Source organism: Nicotiana sylvestris, chromosome 4 (assembly GCF_000393655.2).
Source record: "Nicotiana sylvestris chromosome 4, ASM39365v2, whole genome shotgun sequence".
In the NCBI taxonomy this organism is placed as follows: Eukaryota; Viridiplantae; Streptophyta; class Magnoliopsida; order Solanales; family Solanaceae; genus Nicotiana; species Nicotiana sylvestris.
The window spans coordinates 179,257,540-179,274,886 of record NC_091060.1 but is presented as its reverse complement, the minus strand read 5'-3'; the positions used below and the strand labels follow the sequence as shown (position 1 = coordinate 179,274,886).

The following is a 17,347-nucleotide window of genomic DNA, read 5'->3' as shown; positions in this document are numbered from 1 at the left end:
TGGTCCCCGGCGTCCAGACTCGGATCGCCTAAAATTCTGTCGGACCATAAATAATGACCTAAGGAATAATAGTCACTACTTCGCCATGACCGTTCCTCGATTCTTTAAGTTTTAGGGCCATAAAATTAGAATTTCGCTTGATTCCCAGATTTTCGTAGGCTATATCCCACGCCATCAGCATGGGCTCAGGCGCCCGGACCCGTATTGCCCAAACTTTTGCGGAACCATCAAAAACATCCTAAGAAATAATAGTCATCGTCTTACCATGATCGTTCCTTGTTTTTCGCGTTTTAGGGCCATAAAACTAGAATTTCACCCGATTCCTAGAATTTCGTGTGTTATAGCCCATGCCAACTGCATGGGCCCGGGCGACTGGACCCCGATCGCCTAAAATTTTGTCGGACCATAAAAATAACCTAATAAACAGTAGTCACCGTCTCGCCATGACCATTCCTTATTTTTTGGCATTTTAGAGCCATAAAACTAGAACTTCGCCTGATTCTCAATTTTTTGTGTGCTATAGCTTACACCATCTGGAAGAATCCAGGCATCCAGACACGGATCGCAAAAATTTTATCGGACAATCAAAAACAACCTAAGGAACAATGTTCACCGCCTCGTTATGACTGTTCCTTCTTTTTTCTTTTTTTTAGGACGATAAAACTATAATTTCGTCCAATTCCTAGATTTTCATGTGTCATAGCCAACGTCATCTGAATGGGCCCAGGCGATAGAACCCAGATCGTTTAAAATTTGCCAGATCATAAAAATGACCTAAGGAACAATAGTCGCTGCCTCACCATGATTGTTCCTCATTTTTTGTATTTTAGGGCCATAAAACTGAAATTCCGCACGATTCCCAGATTTTCATGTGTTATAGCCCAAGCCATCTTCATGGGCCTGGGCGACCGGATCCGAATCGCCTAAATTTTTGCGAGACGATAAAAAAACCTAAGGAATAATAGTCATCGTCTCGCCATGACTGTTCCTCATTTTTTGCGTCTTAGGGCCATAGAACTGGAATTCCGCTCGTTTTTAGATTTTCGTGTACTATAGTCCATATCTACATGGGCCCAGACGACCAGACCTGTATCGCCTAAACTTTTGTCGGACCATAAAAATGACCTAAGGAACAATAGTCACCACCTCGCCATGACTGTTTCTTGTTTATTGGTCTTTTAGGGCCATAAAATTGGAATTCTACATGATTTCGATATTGTCATGTGATATAGCCCACGCCATCTGCATGGGCCCAGGCATCCGAGCCTAGATCCCCTAAAATTTTGTCGGATCATCAAACACGACCTAAGGAAATATAATCACTGCCCCCCATGACCTTTCCTCGTTGTTTTAAGTTTTAGGTTCATAAAACTAGAATTTCGCCTGATTCCCAGATTTGTGTATAACTTACACTATTTGCATAGGCCCGGGCGATCATACCCAAATTACCTAAAATTTTATCGGACCATAAAAAATGACCTAAGAAAAAATAGTCACCACCTCGCCATGATCATTGCTCGTTTTTTTGTATTTTAGGGCTATAAATTTGGAATTCTTCCGGATTCGCAAATTTTCGTGTGCTATAACCTACGCCATCTGGCTGGGCTAAGGCAATCGGACCCGGATCGCCTAAAATTTTGCTAGATCACCTAAAACGACCTAAGGAACAATATTCACTACCTCGACATGACCGTTCCTTGTTTTTGGCGTTTTAGGGCCATAAAACTAGAATTTCGCCCGATTCTTAGATTTTTTTGTGCTATAGCCCAACCATCTGCATGGGCCCAGGCTACCTGACCTGGACCGCCTTAAATTTTACCGGACCATCAGAAACTACCTAAGAAACAATAGTCACTGTCTCGCCACGATTGTTCCTCGTTTTTTGGCTTTTAAGGACAATAAAACTGGAATTCCGTCCGATTCTCAAATTTTTATGTGGTATAACCCACGCCATCTACATGGGTCCGGGCATCCTGACCCAGATCGCCTAAAATTTTTCTGGACCATAAAAACTACCTAAGGAACAATAGTCACCGCCTTGCCATGATCGTTCCTCGTTTTTTGGCGTTTTAGGCCATAAAACTAGAATTATGCCTGATTCTTAGACTTTTGTATGCGATAACCCACGCCATCTACATGGGATTGGACGATTAGACCTGGATCGCTTAAAACTTTCCGAGACCATAAAAACAGCTAAGGAATAATAGTCACCACCTCGCCATGACCATTCATTGTTTTTTGGCGTTTTAGGGCTATAAAATTGGAATTCCTCCTGGTTCCCAGACTTTCGTGTGTTATAGCTCACGCCATCTGCATGGGTTTGGGCAATCATACGCGGGTCACCTAAAAGTTTCCCAGACCATAAAAAACGATCTAAAGAACAATAGTCACCGCTTCGCCATGGTCGTTCCTCATTTCTTGGCGTATTAAAGCCATAAACCCAGAATTCTACCTAATTCCCAGATTTTCGTATGTTATAACTCACGCTATCTACATGGGCCAGGGTGCCAAGATTTTGCCAAACTATCAAATACGACCTAAGCAATTAGTCACCGCCTCGCCATGACCGTTCCTCGTTGTTTGGGGTTTTAGGGCCATAAAACTTGAATTCCGCCTGATTCCAAATTTTTCGTGTATTATACCTACGCCTTCTGCATGGGCCCGAGCGCCCAGACACAAATTGCCTAAATATTTTTTTGGACCATTAAAAATGACCTAAAGAACAATATTCACCGCCTCGCCATGACCGTTCCTCATTTTTTTAGCGTTTTAGGGACATAAAATTGAAATTCCGCCTGATTCCCTAATTTTCATATGCTATAGCCCACGCCTTCTATATAGGCCAAGGCGATTGAACCCGGATCGCCTCAAATATTTTTCGAACAATAAAAAATAACCTAAGGAACAATAGTCACTGCCTCGCCATGCTTATTACTCATTTGTTAGCGTTTTAAGGCCATAAACTTGAATTACGTTGTAAAGTTTTCGTATGGTATCAGCACTAAATTATAAGGGTAGAGAATTAAATAACATATATATATATATATATATAATAGGGAAAACAAATGTTGACTTGGCACATCTCTTAGACTAGAATTGCTATTTATCTTTTTCTCATTTTTTTGATATTTCCCACTTATTTCCCATTTTTCTTTTGTTAAGTACACATCTTTCAGTTACAATATATCTCCAAGCCGTTTTGTTTTTACAAAATAAATTTGTCCAAATGCATTTAATGTACTTTTCTCTTCGTCAAATAATTAGTACCTGGATAACAACGTTTATTACTTTTATTGAATAAGCCCAAAGGTCTGTAACTGACCCAATATTTGTGTAACTGCACATTAAACATCCGTGTGAATAAACAATTGTAACTGAAATGAAACCTGGATGGCTATAAAGGGATGCTATAGATACCCAATGTTTGTATCTATTTGATTGAAATTTTACAACGAATGGACTATGAGTACGTACTTGGTTATCAGGTATGCTACCTTGGTTTTCTTATATTCCAGCACTTAATATCATTTCTTATATTTCCTTTTTGCATGTGCTTTTTATCTTTTATAAGAGGTGGACGTTAGACAATTTTGCATAGTTGCTAGAGTACACTATTGATTAGAAAGTTATAACTCCTTTTACTATTTATCTGGTTGACAATGTAAGATTAACAACTTGTTTGGATGGTTGTTACACATCGTTTCATAATGTATCATATCATATTGTATTGTACTGTACTGTATCGTTTGATAAATACAATGTTTGAATAGATTGTGTCGTTTGCCATCATTTCATGATATCACGCACCAACAATATGAAGAATAAACTTGCAATATTATAAAGAAAAATTATGATACAAGGTAAAATTACTATATAAAAAAGTAGGGTAAATGATAAAATAAAATAATTTAATAATAATAAAGGGTGAGATTGAGAGAAAAAGACAAGGTAACGACGCGACCACACCAAATCGGTCGTTACATAAAGTGGCACATTTCGTCGTTATGTAACGATGGATTTAACGATACGGTACAATAAAATTTAAGTAACAATCAAAACAAATATTGTATTTAAAGTAACAATACGATACGATACAATGGGTAACAACCATCCAAACAAGATGTAAGTTGAACCAGATAGTCCTATAGTTGTTAGGAATGTATTGAGTACTGACTTATCGATCTGCAACGTAGGATCTTTTTTTTCTCTCCTCATTTTCCTTATTGAACAATCCGTAAATTGGCACTACATTCACATGACCTGTGAAACTTATTATGGTAGTGAGTTTAGCGCTTCTATGGCCATTTCTCTCTTTTGGACTATTTATTTGATTATGATCAATTTATGTTAAGGGGAAAAAAAAGTTTCTTCTTCTGTTAATTAATAATATGATTTATCTAGTAAACATTAACAAGAATTTTACAAATATTATGACATAAATATTTATTAATTTTAATTTTTTTTCTTTATTTCGCGCGGGTAATTTAACTAGTTTATACTATAAAAGTGAGATTAGAGAAAATATAGATGTTTTGCACTCTTCGCCTGGAGCATTACATTTCTAAATATGGACACACTTATATTAGGCGTAATGTATTAACACCCACAAGAAAATACAAGAGAACTTTACCTTTTTCACCATTAATTCTGATAATCGGAACGACTATTGCTACATATTACAAATAGCTTTTGCTATAAATACAAAATTGACCTCTAACATTTCATGGGATGTGAAGCAGGCAGGAAATATTGCATTATCTTCACGTGTTGCTCATGGCCAACCAAGGTCGAGGACAAGCATTTCCAACTCTTAATGGCATGGTCCGACTCTTGTCATGCAAGGGCAAGCATTTCCTCTTTTTCACGACAATCAAACAGGCAGATTAATCTCTACAAGGACTCCGGACATGGTCTGATTCTTGAAGGCATCTGCATATCAGGTCGTAATTCACCTCCAAACCATTGAGCAACTTTAGGTGTTATGGACATTTTGCTCATTTCAAGATCAAATTCATCGAGATCCTGATCATAACTTCGGGCGACTCCATCAGCTATATTCATCCCCTTCCCTGCAGTACAAATTTCAACATCGTCTTCATCACTAGTACCCTCATCATCATCATTGTCATATGAGCTCCGAACCATTGACCAGTACACAAAATTTGGCCGGATGAATCTTCAAAACATATAATAAGAGATGAGACATAAGAACATACTAATTAATACAATTAGCAGAACAAATATTATCTCCCAAGGTACTTGAATATCCAATCAAGATCAACCCAATTAATGCACTTGAGAAATCAATAGTCCAATGTAGAAACAAACCTGTCAGATCTCAATAGCAGACAAGGATCAAATGGGAAAAACATGTCAAGCCTCTCTCTACCACCAAAAGAGATTGAAAGATCAGACTCGAGCAGACCACTTGATACAAAGTTATCAGGCACATCAAGATTAGTTACTTTTGCCAACCGAAGAAATTCTTTCACTACTGATGGCAAGCATACCTGTTAAAAAGTATGAGGAACATCAAGATTAGTTACTTTTGCCAACCAAAGGAATTCTTTCACTACTGATGGCAAGCATACCTGTTAAAAAATATTTTATTGGAGACTGGTACAGAATCCACTAACAGAGAAAGATATACAACTATTGGCTACGTTAGAGAGCACTAATATCAAAGAAAATACAGAATGAACTTGTACAACAGTACAATCACAAACTAGTTGGGATCGGCTATCAAATATCTAACCGAACTCAAAACAATACTTACAAATACCGGACTATGCAATATGAAACCAACAATGAATAGACCTCAATATCAATCTAGTTTCCACTATGTTCTGTTCTTCGGTAATCCGCATGAATCCCAAGAGATTTTAAGTTTTTGAAAGTTTGCTTCATATGACTTTAGTTAACACCTTTAATCATCACAATGTCACACACGAATGAGTGTATTTGGAGGTGGAAGACATTATCATACCATCTCGATCAATCTTTGCTTTTGTTAATGGCGATCAGTCCTAGTCTTGCCTAATTATGCTGGTTGCACATCCATCTTAATGTCTGCAACGCATCCCATTGATATGATCAGCCCAACATTTCAGTTCCCTGAAACTTGCTGGTATTACAACAATTCTGTAGAATTTGTATCACTTTGACAAAATCCCCCCCCCCCCCCCCCCCCAAAAAAAATCCTCTATTTTAGTTTTGTTTTGAATCTGCATCTAACCATTTTCCGAACGACGGAACCTCTATATCTAACAGCAACAAAAAAAAAACTAGTGAATTCCCCCAAGTGGGGGTGGGATCTGGGAAGGGTGAGATGTACGGAGCCTTACCCCTACCCTTGAAGGCGGAGAGGTTGTTTCTGAAAGATCCTCGGCTAAAAGAAAAGATAAAATAAGTAATGGCAACAAGTATTAACAACAAGATAAAAAGAGGACCGAAGCAACAAGATAAAAAGACTACAGAAGCCAAGGTTGCGATTAAATGGTAGTAATAGCAATCTAAGAATAAAGGGATAATAAATTAACACTAACGCTATCGAACTAAGGAAGACAAAGGGAATCGTTCGACTGTCTACTAACCTTCTATCCTAATCCTCGACCTCTACACCCTCCTATCAAGGGTCATGTCCTCAGTAACCTCCAGCTGTGTCATATCACGCCTAATCACCTATACCCAAGACTTCTTAGGCCTACCTCTATATCACATATACCTAAGACTTCATTGGCCTACCTCTACTCCTCATACCCACCAAGGTCAACCTCTCACACCTCCTACCTGGGGCTTCTGAGCCTCTCCTCTTAACATGCCCGAACCATCTCAGCCTCGTCTCCGGTCTCCCGCATCTTATCCTCCCGAGGGGCCACTCCCACCTTATCCCGAATAACTTCATTCCTAATCTAATCTAACCTAGTATGCTCATACATCCATCTCAATATCCTCATTTCAGCTACTCTCATCTTCTAGACATGAGAATTCTTGACCTGCCAACACTCTATCCCATGCAACATGGTCTGTCTAACCTCTAAATCTAAAAGCACTGTAATTCCATAGAATCACCTAATCTCACTCAAATTTATTTTTCTTATGCTCTCTAAGCTTACAGCACGAATAGTCTATCCGCACGAACTAATAAAAAATAAAAATAAAATACAAAACAAAAGAAATCCATAGAGAGATAGAGTGTGTGTGTGTGTGAATGCATTACCATTAATGGGCTCAATGGATGCCTCAGGATATCCTCTATGTGCTTTGAGAGCCGTGACCTGATACGAGGATAAGCAAGCATTGATCTCATGCGAAAACAAAGTATGTACATCATGGCCTGCAGTACAATGAACAGAATCAGTAACAATTTGTTTAGATGTTAACGAAGCTTCTGAAAATTTTGTGCTAAAGTAAAGTTAAAATTTTCTTCAAGTTCCCTACATGTTTTGCAAAATTAAAGTTGGAAGAAGTCTTTTTAAAGAAAAAGTCTTTAACCACTTCTCTCAAAGTTTCCCACAATACGGGAAACTTCTCTCAAAGTCTTTAACCACTTCTCTCAAAGTTTCTCAAAGTCTCAAAGTTTCCCCCAATGCACAAAATATGGAAGTTAACTTTCCAACACTTTCCTTTCCCCTTCCCAGCACTCACATGGTATATAAATAAAATTAGCCCCAGGAATATAATTCGGAAAGCCTTTACTTAATTCCACACTAACAACAGAAAAAAGCCCTGCACTCCTGAAACAATATAACAACCAATACCAAGAGTACTTGAAGAGAATCATTTGCTGATTACAGAATTGACACTGATCTATTCTCTTGGTCTCAAGATTGACAGTACAATAGTATAATAGTCATTCTTTCACCTAAAAATAGAAACCACCACAAATAACTTCACAAAAATGAACAAGGATCTGTCTGTGTGAGGGAGTGGGGCAGACCATTAAAGGTTTTGACTACATCAAAGCTGTCAAATACCTGGCACCCAGCATAGAATTCCTTGTGAGCTTTTGGATTGATGCCACCACTCTGGTTGGAGCAATAAGTGGAACACCATTCAACCAAACTGATCCTCGCACAAAAAGAAAGAAATCCATGACTTGGGATGTGCCTCAATTTATTACTGACCAGGGGGAGCAACTTACAACTATAAAGTATTGTGTGCAAAGGAAGATGGTTAGGTTCATCGAGTAAACCTTTCTACATATTCAGCAACAGATGAGATAGACAAAAACTTTGCACGAGCCAAATAACTAGCAAGATAGGCAACAGCACTCATTCTGCAAAAAAAACAATAAAAGTATTACTACCTCCCAACAACCATGAGAAAATGTATAACTAGCAAGCAAAGAGCTATCAAATTTATCCACTCCCAGAGAGTATCAAATCTGTTCAGTAGCATTTGAAATTGAAAAAACAAGATCACCGAGAAGCACTTCATTACCTTCTGACAAGGAAATGACAATGACTTTCAGTACTTCTATTTGTCTTATCCAACACAACTGAAAAGATACTTAAGCACAGTAATCTATGACTTTTAAGGACCACTATTTGATGGCATGTTATCTAAACAGCATATGCATAAAGTCGGCTAGTCTTAGTACAGAATACTACTCTGAGTGCATGTAAATTCAGTGACAGGATCATAGAGGGACCAATGTTGAGACCCCAAGCAGTGTCCCAACAAAATTCAAAAAAGAGGGGACAGTTGAATTCAAAATTACAATAAATATATCTATAAACAGGGAGTACAGACTATTCATTAGCTTCCATAATTACGTTCAAAGATGAAAGAATCCTAAGCCCATTGACCCATTTACATAAAGTGCAATCCTCTAAACAATCAGATTGAATAGCAAACTGAGCGAGCAGTTGCTTGTGTATCCATAAGATATGACTAAGCTAATTGATCAACAATACGGTGTCAGGGTGCAACAGGCGGGAAAAGCAAGAAAAAGAAGCCAAAGATTCGAAACTCTATAATCCTCACCTCCATTGTGGATAGATACTGCTCTTAAATATATCAAATAGTGTATCAGCAAATCTCCTGCCGCAGTTTTCAGGATCCAGGGTACAGGCATAAAACATGACAAACTGCAATATCAGCAAGAAGTTTAAGTTTAATTTTCAAAAGGGCAAGAAGGTACACATAGAAGTAAGAAAAAGAAACTAAGAAGAATAGTGTACATCAAGTTCGAGAAGTGCTGGAAATGAACGAGTACACTAAATGAAAGACTAGCCCAAGTGTCAGAGATGATATTACGCATGTTACCTGGGCAAATTTAGACTTGTATGCTGTCAAAACAGTATGCTGAAAAGACTGGAGAAGAGTCTCAAAAACCTACAACATATGAAAGACAACTGCATGTAAGAAAAGTATGTAAGAGTTAGAAACTAGACACTGATGCGTCCAGTTTACCTGACTCAGGCGTCCACTCTCTTGGCAAAAGTTAAGGTGTTCAAAGGTAAGCACCATCAAGCTATCCAATTTTTGAGCACTGGCATTTCCAAGCCGTTCCATCCAAGAAATTCGGAGCTGAGAGTAAAAAGATAGTTAGTATATAAAGAATGATGGCAAAAACCAAATCAAAAAGATGGATGAGCTCAGTCTGTAGAGTGCAATGCTCTTAACCTTGTGGTCAGCAGATCGAGCTTCTGGTGACCGCTCTAATAATTTTACTTATAAAAGAATCAAAGAGAGATGAAAATTTTTAACAGAATTCGATCAATCATCAGCTCAAAGCTACTTATTTTCTTTGTATTTTCCTTATAATAAGTACTTTCGATATGCCTAGTGTATTGTATTTATACAAGATACAATCAAATACTAGCTTGACCAAAAAGTGGAGAAAGGGATACAACCGCACACCACATGAAAAAATAACCATTTACAAGAACAAAAATAAAAAATCTTGCCAAAGCCGGTAATACGGTATTGTAATTCTCTCTAATTGATGACAATTTTGAATATACTGGACCCTAATCCAATTGTATACAATCTTTTGATCAGAAGATCAACACCATGAAAAAGGAAATGTCGGTAGACGAATACGGGAAGGGTGAAAATAGAACTGTGGGAAATATGACCTTTATTAAGGAAAATAATTCGGAAGAAAATAGTACTCTTGACCACTTAAATGCTGGTCAGAGTTCACACAATATTGACAAGGCAAATTTTTCTCAAGGTTGACTCAGATTTAAAGAGAAATGTTATGAAGTCCTCTTCTGAATCATCAGGTATTCTTTAACTACTTGGATTCTTCAAGATTAAGACCATATTTTGTTATAAGGTATATGATTCTATAAATATTGGGAAATCCCCATATACACATAGTATACCAAAAAGTAGAGAAAGCTAGGCTAAACATGGTTCTGTACAAAATTCACCCAATCATCTATACAAACAGGAATCAAGTGTGCACCAAAAATAAACTAGAGGCACAAGACTACTCTGGACATGTACAAAATCACTCTCAAGTGTCACCCACTTGTAATGATCTCCTATTTCTTTCCTTCCATACTACCCTCATAAAAGCTTTTCCGGCTAGAGACAACGCAAAGTGAACCAAATAACTGCAACATTAATATCTTTACACAGATACGTGATTTTCTTATTCTCAGCTTCAAAAGAAATGAAAACGTATATCACCATCAACCGCACTATCCCAGAAAAAAAAAGAGTCAAAGAAACAACACTAGTGGCAATGGCAAGTTGGCAACACTAACATACAGAAGAATATCAGTAAAAAGATGAAAATCACCTGGTCACCATCTTGCTGACCGTCATCTACTGGACCATCCAGATCTTCCAGCTCCATATCAAAGATGCATTTGGTGAAATCCTCATTTAAGATTTCATCCCATGCAATGTCTACCTAAGAAACTCAAGGACAAGAAGAAAGATAAGTTAATGCAACAACTTCTACACAGTGACAGAGCGAAGCTTCAATTTCAAACAACTTACATCCAAATCTATCAGCCAATCCATAATTGCCACAAGCATAGTTCCCCCAACAAGACCACCAATTGCTCCACCCTCCAGTTTTAACATGTTCTCCACATATGCCATGATGAACTTCAGGCAAAGAAAAAAAACATGGATAAGAATTTAGGAGCTTCCAGCAATAAGGAGGACAACACAAAAGAAATAGATTATCAACAAAAGGTTCTGGTGATGCAAGGTTCACTAATTCAAAAAAATGTCACTAGAACCAGAACATTTAATAAGCTGCATGGTGGAAGAATCTTCTTTGTAAAGAAAGCATGTATCTGCACTTACTGGTTCCTTTGTGTAATTGATTGGCATCTTCTGCATCTTCTCCTTTACTATCTTCTCAAGTCTCAAGGGGGAGAGAGGAACTAACTCTGCAATGTCTATTAAAGTTGAATGGACACGATCAATGACTTGGCCCTTTCGTAGTATGCCACGTGGCTGATTCAACAATGATATGAATGAAGGAGGCGGCACAAAATTGTTCACAAGCATTTCCAAGCACAAATCGACATACTGCCCACCGGATGTAGCCTACAGAATAGGAGAAGACTCATGATCATAGACACAATTAGACACAAACATGGAAGATTGCAGCACTAAAGCCACATACCAAGGATATAAGTAATTCCATCAAAGCATCCATTACATCAGTCCCATAGTTCCACATGCTCATTCCTAAAATCTGGAGGCGAATAAGACATTTAAGTATACAAGCTTACCAACTTCTATTCTTATATAAAAGATGCAGACTGTTAATACAGCTACTTAGAACTTACAGATGAAAGGAGACTTTGATGATGAACAATGTCTAGACAAGAAACTGATCCTGACAAAGCTTTTAAACATGTCTGAAATGCGAAGACCAAACAAAATGAAAATTAAAACATGAAGCAAAAGAAACCACCACAAAAAGTGATTGCATTGCCTGTGCAATCTCCAAGGAAACATACCACCAGTAGGGCAACCTCCTCGGGTACAAGGCGTTCCTTACAGTGCATAACCCCAACAAGCTGGTTATATTTGTCCCGATCACCCTAATACACGCAACATTCAGCTATAAAATTCACTCTGCAGTGCTATAACAAATATATGGAGACTATAAAGAAGCACAATTCATAAAAACTGCACAAGATGCACCAGTGAAAATAGCAACTAGGAAGGTACAGACAACCCACATCTGTGAAGATGTTTGCCAGGAAAAAAAATAAAGTGAAACAGACAAAAAAAACAGTAATTTAAGCATAAGGAATAAGTGAAAACATTTGGCTTGCTGAATATAAATGAGATAAGTGTGCCAGGAAAGTAAATAAAGTGAAACAGACAAAAAACAATCAGTAATTTAAGCACAAGGAATAAATGAAAACATTTCTCTGGCAAGTGCTTGCTGAATATAAATGAGAGAAGTCACGTCCCACTCACCACCACCACTCCCCCTCCCCACGCCCTCCTCCCCGCCCTCCCAACCAAAAAGAAAGGGAAAAAAAGGAAACATATAGGGAGTAAGAGAGGGGCAGAAGAGAACATGTCTAACTAACCACTTCTACGTCCATTCAGAAATTAACAGTTAAAATACCACGTCAGATGCATAATACTCGAACCTGAGCCCTCTTACTTCTCAATTCAATATACATCACCTTCACAAAAGCCCTACCAATTTCCCTCCATTTTCTATCTAAAGTCAAATTCATGCAAGGCTTATGCACCTCACCTCATCAATCTTTTTCTAACGGAGAAATCCTCGAGGACCAGCTTGGAGCACAGTTCATACTCAGTAGATAATAGGCACGCCCCTATCTGATGTGACAATTTCTTAGTTTTAGTCACATCTTCCACAGGAAGACAACCACGGTCAATCAATCTGGAGCACCTATGCTTGTATTCAAGCAAACATTTGAAACAGTCATCTTAGCAGGAAAGATACTTTTCCTCTTATTTTTTGATGAGTAACTTAGCCAAAATAAACAATGAGAAACAAAGGGTTGCGGCGAAACAAATTCAATCTGTTGATTCATACAGTTCAAACTTGATTTCCCGTGCAGTGGCATGGGCATCCAAACCCAACCCAAGAAATTATCAGTGTATAGTTTTATTTTTATTCAAAATATGTTTTTAGAGAGACCAACCTGGAGAGCAGATTTAAGGGCACCTCTAACATGATAGAACAACTCTGTATCCGTAATCTCAACATTCTCCATCTCAGCATAGCCTGCCTGCTCAGCTGGTAATACCATCCCCATTATATTTGATACTGTTGAATATTGCCGAAATTTCCTCTGAAACATCATCATGCGGAAAAGACATTATCAGCAAGGGAAAAAATGTTCTATAGTAACCAGCCATAGACCCTTGAATCACTCATCAAAATGCTTATTCAAGAAAAGAAACAGCTAAAAATACTCAAGTCTGTTTAATAAAAGATATATATCAACAAGACAACAGCACATACTGAAAACCATAGCACGAATTACAGAACTATACAGTGGTATAAGTTCACAGCTATTACTTTAATCTTTATGGAAATTTTATTATCGTAAAGATGTCCATCACCAGTGACTTCAAGAAAATGCTACACCATAGATTGATTTTGAGTCTTAAAACCACGTTAAGCTTTTCAAATTTTAACTTGTTATCTCCATAGATGCAAAATCCACTAAGCCCTTGTCAATTCAAGCAAGAAAGCACCAGTCCTTCTCAATACAAACCAGCAATAATACCCATCTGGAACCAGTATACAAAACAGTCCTATTCAATCAACGAATCAGCAATTTGATGGTTGCACAAATAAAAGGCTTTTACAGAAAATTGATTTTAACGAATGTCCAATTAGTGCACAGTCAGTGTTTTTGGCCAATATTGTCCCTTATCTTTGAGGGTAGGTTTATTTTGGTCCCTCAAATATAACCTTGTGCATATTTAGTCCTTTAAGTATGCTAAAGTAGAGCACCTTTAGTCTCATTGACACAATGTGTTCAAAAACTAACGGTGTTACCCAACTCTGATTCATGAAGCAAATCTTCTGCTCTGAAGCAAAACGTTTCCTCTCCTTAATGACACAAATTATCACTTTAATTCCTCATTTTTAGATAATGCCTTCTAAAATTTTGACCTTGAGAATATCCCCTTCTGTGGCAATTTTCAATGAGAAAATGACACTGTATAGCTTCTATAAAAATAATAGTCGAAAAAATATATAAAATTTATATTTATTTTCGTATATATACATTTAAAAATTTCGGTTGATTTTTCCAAAACGAAAAGTTAAAATTTGAAAAAAAAATACAGCTGCCAGGATCACTTCTAGGCATATTATTGAAGCAAACGAATAACCAGGGTGTATTATCACTTTTAGCCCGTTCCAGAAACTATTCACATCTGGTAGCCGAAAATTTATATAAATTTTGTATAATTTTTGTATATTAACATACAAAATGTATATATATACAAAAAAAAAATATACAAATTTTATACATTTTTTCGGCTATTATTTTTACAGCGGCTATACAGTGTCATTTTCTCGTTGATAACTGGCACAGAAGGGGATATTTTCAAGGTCAAAATTTTAGAAGACATTATCTAAAAATGAGGAATTAAAGTGATAATTTGTGTCATTAAGGAGAGGAAACATTTTGCTTCAGAGCAGAAGATTTGGTTCATGAATTAGAGTTGGGTAACAGCGTTAGTTTTTTTAACACAATGTGTGTGTCAGTTTAGAAGACATTATCTAAAAATGAGGAATTAAAGTGATAATTTGTGTCATTAAGGAGAGGAAACATTTTGCTTCAGAGCAGAAGATTTGGTTCATGAATTAGAGTTGGGTAACATCGTTAGTTTTTTTAACACATTGTGTGTGTCAGTGAGACTAAAGGTGCTCCACTTAGCATACTTAAAGGAGTCAGGGTTATATTTGATGGACCAAAATAGACCTAACCTCAAATATAAGGGACAATATTGGCCAAAAACTTGCACAGTCACAAATTCCGGCCAGTATATTAACTAGTAAAAACTCACAGGAAACTAAGATATTGGAGTTAAGCTTCTTTAAATCCTGGGAGCACACAGAATATTATAGTCCAATTCACCAAAAAAAACATTTTTTCCAGTAAAATAGCGGCCAAAAAAATAAACTAAGATTGTCGTTGTGTATTAGAGACAGACAGATAAACGATAATATGTAGAGAGAGTGAGAGATAAAGAGGAGCATACACTTCGATTCCGCCGGAGAAGGAGAAAAATGAGGAATTCGGCGTCGGGGGAGATGGAGGAGCTAGAGAAGCAAAAGCGACGCCAGGTAGTGGAGAGCTGAAGGAAAGTTCAATTTGGCTAATTTCAAGACTCGCCCGCTATAGACGTGAATTGTTTGGGCCGATATTGGCCCATGATGCTCCGAAAGGACTTGGGGCTTTTAGCATATTTGGCTGGATACAGCCGCTACTTAAATATAGAGGAATTTTCGAAATGACTATTGTTCAGTGGCTATTAACTTTCTATATAGCTATCATATATTTAATTACTTTCCGTAGCTACCTTTTAGTTGTTATGGTACTATATTTGATGTATTCGAGCTACTGTATTCATGAATACAATAGCAAAAATCAGCTAAAAAAGAGCAGTCTAGCTGTCAGCCATTGTATTCACATGTATTCGTACCATGTATTCACGAATACAACGTAATAATAGATCTCTTCAGTTGTTTAATAACGGAAAACTGCTAATTTAACGGGTTACACTCCTAATATAATTCACCTAAATCAATTATAACACACAATATTATCAATCCAATCCAATTATTGCTATAGGAAGTAAAATTTCCTTAAATATACATTAATATATATATTACATATAAATTATATTAATATATTAAAGTATATATATTTATAGACTATTGAAGGCCAACTACATTGGGTAGTTTTTCAAGGATTTGCACGGTCCTCCTTATTAGCTTGGTTTCTTTTACATTGGGTCGACTAAATCATGATGTCAACCAAGTTGGGAAAAAAAAAATAGTAAGATTTAAAGCTGGTAATTGAGAAATAGTTACAATTTCAAAAGTAATTAAAATTTAGGCACCTTTTCATGTAAAGATAAAATCTGAACAAAAACACCCTTAAAAATCCAAAAAATATTCCAGCATAATTACATATACGCTTCCAGCATAATATGCTAGAATTTCATAATGTGTTGGAGTTCCGACATAGTATGCAGAAAGTTTATATGCATGAGCTCTATAATCAAGCATATTATACTGGAACTTTCAGTGTACTGGAGTTCCAACATAATATGCTGAAAGTTTATACGCAAGAGATCCATAATCTCGCATATTGTGCTGCATTTTTTTGTGTTTCAGCAAAATAGTGCCCATTTTTCACTGACTTTACAAATACTGACTTTTTTCAATTAATAGTCCGAAAATTAGCTATCTCGTGCTATTTTTACAACGAAGTGGATGTTATTGTAGAAATAGAGAATTTCAATGGCCTTTTCTGATACCGCTATTTAAATTATATTTTTGTTACTTCAGCGAGCTCTATCACAAATAACATCTTTACCTTCATAAAGTAGGAGCGAAATTTACGAACATTCTATCCTTTCAGACCCCACTTGTAATAATACAGTGGATATGTTGTTATTGTTAGTTCAATAAGTTAAAACTTGCCTTTAAAGTACTTGAATTTAGTTCAATAAGCTAAAACTTGCCTTTAAAGTACTTGAATAAATTTCTTCTTTTACCAGCAAATTAATTTAACTTACTAGACTAACATGAGACAAATATTGGGCATGCTTTATTAATTCTAGAGAAATTTTCATAAAACACTATCCTTTAGTGGTAATTAGCTATCTATAGATATCATTTGTTATATTACGGATTATAGATACGTTTTCTGTTGTTATAAGATGTATTAGCTGTATTTAAGCTACTGCAGTAGCAAAAATAGGCGTGAATCAGGGAAGTCCAGCTAATCAGTTGTTGTATTCGAGTGTATTCGACTATATTCATGGCGTGGAACATGGGATTACAACTAGACAGATTAAGATTATTGTATTCAACTGTATTCACGGCGTGAAACAGGGGATTACATTGTTTTTAAATGGAAAGTGAATCAATTAACATAATAGACTCCTAATATAACTCAACAAACTCAATTATAACACACAAATTTTGTATTTCCCGTTATAAAAAAGATTTTCAACCGAAAAATACCCCAAAAACATAGAAATCTTCAGAGAAATTATATAATACATTTGAATATATAAATTATATTAATACAAAAAACATATGAATACATTCATGGCATATAGCGAGACAGTGAATACAATAAAATGCATAGAATACAACGGAATACATTGAAATACAATG

The 17,347-nt window shown here is 36.6% G+C and overlaps 1 protein-coding gene across 5 annotated transcripts; it reads right to left on the bottom strand.

The window, feature by feature from the left end:
- Positions 1-4,558: 4,558 nt before the first annotated feature.
- Positions 4,559-15,517, bottom strand: LOC104227165 (uncharacterized). Of its 5 annotated transcripts, none has more exons than XM_009779332.2 (16): positions 15,196-15,517; positions 13,116-13,265; positions 11,943-12,026; positions 11,769-11,840; positions 11,603-11,674; positions 11,278-11,523; positions 10,963-11,073; positions 10,760-10,873; positions 9,418-9,534; positions 9,271-9,339; positions 8,989-9,092; positions 8,195-8,278; positions 7,977-8,064; positions 7,220-7,336; positions 5,329-5,510; positions 4,559-5,176 (listed from the first exon to the last, which is right to left on the bottom strand). In XM_009779332.2, the coding sequence occupies exons 2-16, from the start codon at positions 13,227-13,229 to the stop codon at positions 4,891-4,893; spliced, it is 1,860 nt and encodes a 619-aa protein (XP_009777634.1). In that variant the 5' UTR covers positions 13,230-13,265; positions 15,196-15,517; the 3' UTR covers positions 4,559-4,890. The 5 variants fall into 5 exon arrangements, with proteins under 5 accessions (XP_009777634.1, XP_009777635.1, XP_009777636.1 ...); XM_009779333.2 differs by lacking the exon at positions 15,196-15,517 and adding an exon at positions 12,701-12,859 and having other exon boundaries at positions 13,116-13,250; XM_009779334.2 differs by lacking the exon at positions 15,196-15,517 and adding an exon at positions 12,701-12,864 and having other exon boundaries at positions 13,116-13,238.
- Between the last annotated feature and the right edge of the window lie 1,830 nt (positions 15,518-17,347).

Excerpts from the sequence above, each read along its gene's own strand:
- LOC104227165 (XM_009779332.2), bottom strand. The coding sequence starts at position 13,229 with ATGGGGATGGTATTACCAGCTGAGCAGGCAGGCTATGCTGAGATGGAG. Across the intron at positions 11,675-11,768 it reads ATCAAAGTCTCCTTTCATCT|ATTTTAGGAATGAGCATGTG; the intron begins GTAAGTTCTAAG and ends ATTCGCCTCCAG. Across the intron at positions 9,535-10,759 it reads GTCAGCAAGATGGTGACCAG|CTCCGAATTTCTTGGATGGA; the intron begins GTGATTTTCATC and ends TTTTACTCTCAG.